This window comes from Sinocyclocheilus anshuiensis, unplaced genomic scaffold (genome assembly GCF_001515605.1).
Source record: "Sinocyclocheilus anshuiensis isolate Anshui unplaced genomic scaffold, SAMN03320099.WGS_v1.1 scaffold137, whole genome shotgun sequence".
NCBI classification, from domain to species: domain Eukaryota; kingdom Metazoa; phylum Chordata; class Actinopteri; order Cypriniformes; family Cyprinidae; genus Sinocyclocheilus; species Sinocyclocheilus anshuiensis.
This window is the reverse complement of record NW_015537932.1, coordinates 268,804-273,563: the sequence shown is the minus strand read 5'-3', so window position 1 is coordinate 273,563 and position 4,760 is coordinate 268,804. Positions and strand designations below refer to the sequence as shown.

Sequence of the window (4,760 nt, the reverse complement as noted above, 5' to 3'; positions counted from 1 at the left end):
ACGTTAAATAATACCTTTAAAATCAGCTGGTTGAGGAATTACTTGAAAAATCCATTCAGTATTTGGAATATTATACCAGAATATATCTTTTATTTCCACAAACAAGCACTTTTGGCATGGTCTGTGATTTTCAAACACATTTTTTTCCAACTAATCACTTCATTTGGAATAATAAGAATATCTGTTATAAACAATCCCTATATAAACAATCCCTACCCACCAAAGTCCCTATTTTTTGAAAACTGGTTTAAGAATGGTATCAATCGGGTTAGTCAATTATTTCATCAGAATGGTTACTTGTTTACTTATCAAGAATTTCTTTCTCACTATAAGTTTCCTGCTACTCCAAAACAGTTTGCCACTGTATTTGGTGCTTTCCCGAATGGTGTAATTATGTTATTTAAGGGCTATAACAGTGCTTTGACAAGTTCTGAAATGCCTCTCCCAGACCCAGTTGACACGTATGTAGGTGGGATATGTTTTAAATCTACATTGAAAAATAACAGAAATATTCGCTTTCTTTTTCTTAATGATTGTGTTTCCACTCCTCATGCGATTTCAAAATGGAATAGATCAGTGAACAATATTTTGTGGAAAAAGGTTTGGACGCTTCCTAACAAGTATTTATTTGTAAATAAGGTTAAAGAGATTTCTTTTAAGCTTATTCATCAGTACTATCCTGTTAAAACATTTATTGTGTCGAAATTCAAATTAAACATAGATGTGAACTGCACTTTTTGTGACACACAACCAGAGACTGTCCTGCATCTTTTTTGGCATTGTGTTCATACAAGAAAACTTTGGCAAGACATTTGCCAGTTCATTATAAACTTCATACATAATGACTTTGAGCTTTTCTTTAAGGATGTTTTGTTTGGAATTTTCACTTTTGAGAAGCAATATGGAAATATTTACTTTCTCTGCAACTTACTTATTTTACTTGCCAAATATTTTATCCACAAATGCAAGGTTATGAAAGTTACCCCCCACTTCTCTTACTTTCAAGAAGATGTCATGGTCTATGATTTTCAAACACAATTTTTCTCCAACTAATTACTTTATTTGGAATAATAAGAATATCTGTTAATAAACATAAGTCCCTATTTTTTGAAAACTGGTTTAAGAATGGTATCAATCGGGTTAGTCAATTATTTCATCAGAATGGTTACTTGTTTACTTATCAAGAATTTCTTTCTCACTATAAGTTTCCTGTTACTCCAAAACAGTTTGCCACTGTATTTGGTGCTATTCCGAATGGTGTAATTATGTTATTTAAGGGCTATAACAGTGCTTTGACAAGTTCTGAAATGCCTCTCCCAGACCCAGTTGACACGTATGTAGGTGGGATATGTTTTAAATCTACATTGAAAAATAACAGAAATATTTGCTTTCTTTTTCTTAATGATTGTGTTTCCACTCCTCATGCTATTTCAAAATGGAATAGATCAGTGAACAATATTTTGTGGAAAAAGGTTTGGACGCTTCCTAACAAGTATTTATTGGTAAATAATAGGGCTGCACGCTAAATGGCATGCGATATTTAATGCGCATCTTGTCAGAAAGCCGGTTCTATAATCAGTTGCTCACTTTTTGGTGTTTTTGTATAATTTTTATCTGATAATTATTTTGTGTTTTGAGGGAAGAGTATGTTTTTTGTTGTGTGTTCTGTTTATGTTATTTATCTTATTTTTTCTCACTTATTTATTTTTCTACTCTTTCTCTTTTGATTTGTAATTGCTGTATATTGTTTGGTCATCCTTGAACCCCTGGCTCTTTTCCTTGGCATATGTTCTGTCACACTTGTATTTCTGAATAAATGTTTAATAAAAAAAATATATATATATATATATTTTCATGTCTTTTATTTTGAAATGTTCAGTAATGTTCCTGTTTTTGGTCATTCGTTTCCCTTGCTCCTCGTTTCATGCAATGTGCTTCCCTGGGTTACATGTCATGTTCTGATTGGTTGTTTTAGTCATGTGTCCTGTTCTCTCATTGGTTCTTTGTTTGATTATTCTCAGGTGTACCTTCTTAGTCTTTAGTCTCTGTATATAAACAGCTCTCGCGTTCCCATTGTCTTCATTTAGTTTTGTTCCCTGTAACTGCTGTAGGTGAGTTTGTTTCATGTTTAAGTCTTTATTTATTTAGTATTTGTTCATGTCTTATTTTAAATAAACTGCACAGGGGTTCACATAAACTCACGTCCAGTGGATGAATGTTACAGTGAGAATGTTTTAATTATTTAGAACATTACCTTTGGATGTCTCTGACTGGGTTACTAAATTTGGCCTACACTGTAAAAAAAAAAATCTGGAAAAATAGGGCTCTATGTACTGTATTAATATGAAGGATATTTCTGTATTTTTTTTATACCTGTACTTTGAATTTTGCACTTCATTGCATTGTGTTTTAGGGTTAATGATGTCCTGGCAGTAAATTACCAGTAGCTATATTTTATATCATAAAAGGTTTGTGTATTATTATTTTATCTGTGTTCATCTCTTGTACTTTTGGCAGGTATTCAGTGAGTGTCGCAACACTTTCAGTAACTTTCGATTCCTTTCACAGGGCGTGGACAGACTGAGAGCATAAGAGAGGAAACCAAAGAAGAGAGAAAAAAACGTGTTAGAAAAAGACACTTCTATCTATCCATTTATCCTCCATCAATCCTCTATCTATCTCTCTTCAAATCAAAACTGAAAGTACAAATGAGCTTAAACAACCCTGCATTACAATTAATTAATTAGCAGAAAAATAACAGAATTTGACACTTACTAGTAGGGCTGGGTGATTTGACAGAAAATTAAAATCTCGATTTTTGCAGAATGACCGATTCTTTTTTTTTGTTTATTTTTTTTTAATGATTTTTAACTAGTGAAGTTGAAAATGTAGTAACTACAACATGATTTAAGTAACTTTTTCTTTATTAACCCTCTAGTCAAAGAAAATTCTATTCCAAGTGCATCACACATGAAGTTGTCAACCTGATGTAGGCTAGTTACTAGTTATAAATTAAGTTAAAATTACTATGTATAGGTGTATATAAAGTTTTAAAGCAGTCAGTGGTGCCATACATCAATAAACATAAAATGAAAATAATTGAAGGGTTCCCAATCACATTTGTTAGTCACTTCTTTATAACATTTCTCTCTCGCTCTCTCTCTCTCTCTCTCTCTCTCTCTCTCTCTCTCTCTCTCTCTATAATATATATATATAAACTTATTGTTTTTACAAGTGTTTCATATAGCACATGTCAACACTGTATAAACATTCTTGTTAACATTTTTTTTTTTTTTCAGGAAGCAATGGCTGATTTGAGTAAAGAAGTAGTAGAAGAGGGACAATCAAAAGATGTGAAGCAGGTAGATCACACATACTAATAATTAATCATTATTTAATGACAACCTTGTTTCAGCAGTGTTCACTTGAATGCTTGTTTTTACATTTATAGATTGTCTAAATTTAATCGAATTGCATGGGTTGTAAATTTTCATCATGCTCTATTTTTCTTTTATTTTTAGTCTTATAATGTGAAAACCACAACAGGCAGCGAGCTCTTCCCATCACCAATTTAATTAATATCCCATAAATTATGTCTGGGTGTATATTTGGGTGGAGGGGTTATAGATTAAGATGCAGATGAACTAGATTCTTTAGATGAGGGACATACTCCACATCTTCCATTCTGCTGTAGAGATCTCGTTTCATTCATGTTGGCATACACTCAAACCTGGGGCCTCATTTATCAACCGTGCGTAAGCACAGGTGTGTGCGTAATGAGTGCATAAGAACAGTTTCACGCAAAGTGTGGGATCTACCAACTTGCACTTATACGTAGAAATGTGTGTAAATATAAGCACACCTCTGAGCATGCTTACGCAGAGAATCTAGTGGTAGAATAGTGACACTACACATAAAAAGCATTTTTGAGTGAGTGATCAGAGCACACCTCGCTTTTCAGACCGATTAGCTTTGTAAAAATCGACACGTTTCAGAAAGGCGGGGCATACAATACGGGTCACTCGTAGTGTTCAGAAGAGCATTTTTGAAGCCTAAAGTGGGCGGAGCCAACCACTGCCATCTTGGCAGCGCGTCACACCCGGATAATCGAAAAAAACTTGTACTTATACGTAGAAATGTGTGTAAATATAAGCACACCTCTGAGCATGCTTACGCAGAGAATCTAGTGGTAGAATAGTGACACTACACATAAAAAGCATTTTTGAGTGAGTGAGTGAAGTGCCATACTTGGAATTAGTGCTCTGCATTTATCCCATCCAAAGTGCGCACACACACAGCAGTGAACACACACACACCGTGAACACACACCCGGAGCAGTGGGCAGCCATTTATGCTGCGGCGCCCGGGGAGCAGTTGGGGGTTCGGTGCCTTGCTCAAGGGCACCTCAGTCGTGGTATTGAAGGTGGGAGAGAGCGCTGTACACTCACTCCCCCCACCTACAATCCCTGCCAGTACAAGACTCGAACCCGCAACCTTTTGGGCTACGAGTATGACTCTAACCATTAGGCCACGACTTCCCCACACCTACCTAAAACGGCTCGTTCTAACACGCCCCCACGTCTACGTCACGATCTGGGAAGATATGCATAATGCCGCCCAAATGTTCACACAAATTAAGAAGGTGTAACTTTTATTCTCGCTGTAGTGTTGTTGCCGCCATGTCGTAAAGACGCTGTTTCGTTGTGAAAGCGAAACTACTTTGTTTGGTCTTCCAAAAGAGGACGATATCCGCTTCGTCA

General features: G+C 35.5%; 1 protein-coding gene across 2 annotated transcripts in view; it reads left to right on the top strand.

Annotated features, from left to right (window-relative positions):
* The first annotated feature begins 2,027 nt into the window (after positions 1 to 2,027).
* Positions 2,028 to 4,760, top strand: part of fam111b (FAM111 trypsin like peptidase B) — a 19,564-nt gene continuing 16,831 nt past the window's right edge. The window contains exons 1-4 of one of the 2 annotated variants that reach the window (XM_016446775.1): positions 2,028 to 2,111; positions 2,414 to 2,468; positions 2,569 to 2,624; positions 3,300 to 3,362. In XM_016446775.1, the coding sequence (XP_016302261.1) occupies positions 3,306 to 3,362 (57 nt within the window). In that variant the 5' untranslated portion in view covers positions 2,028 to 2,111; positions 2,414 to 2,468; positions 2,569 to 2,624; positions 3,300 to 3,305. The remainder of the gene's footprint in view (positions 2,112 to 2,413; positions 2,469 to 2,568; positions 2,625 to 3,299; positions 3,363 to 4,760) is intronic. The other variant, XM_016446783.1, reaches the window with a different exon arrangement.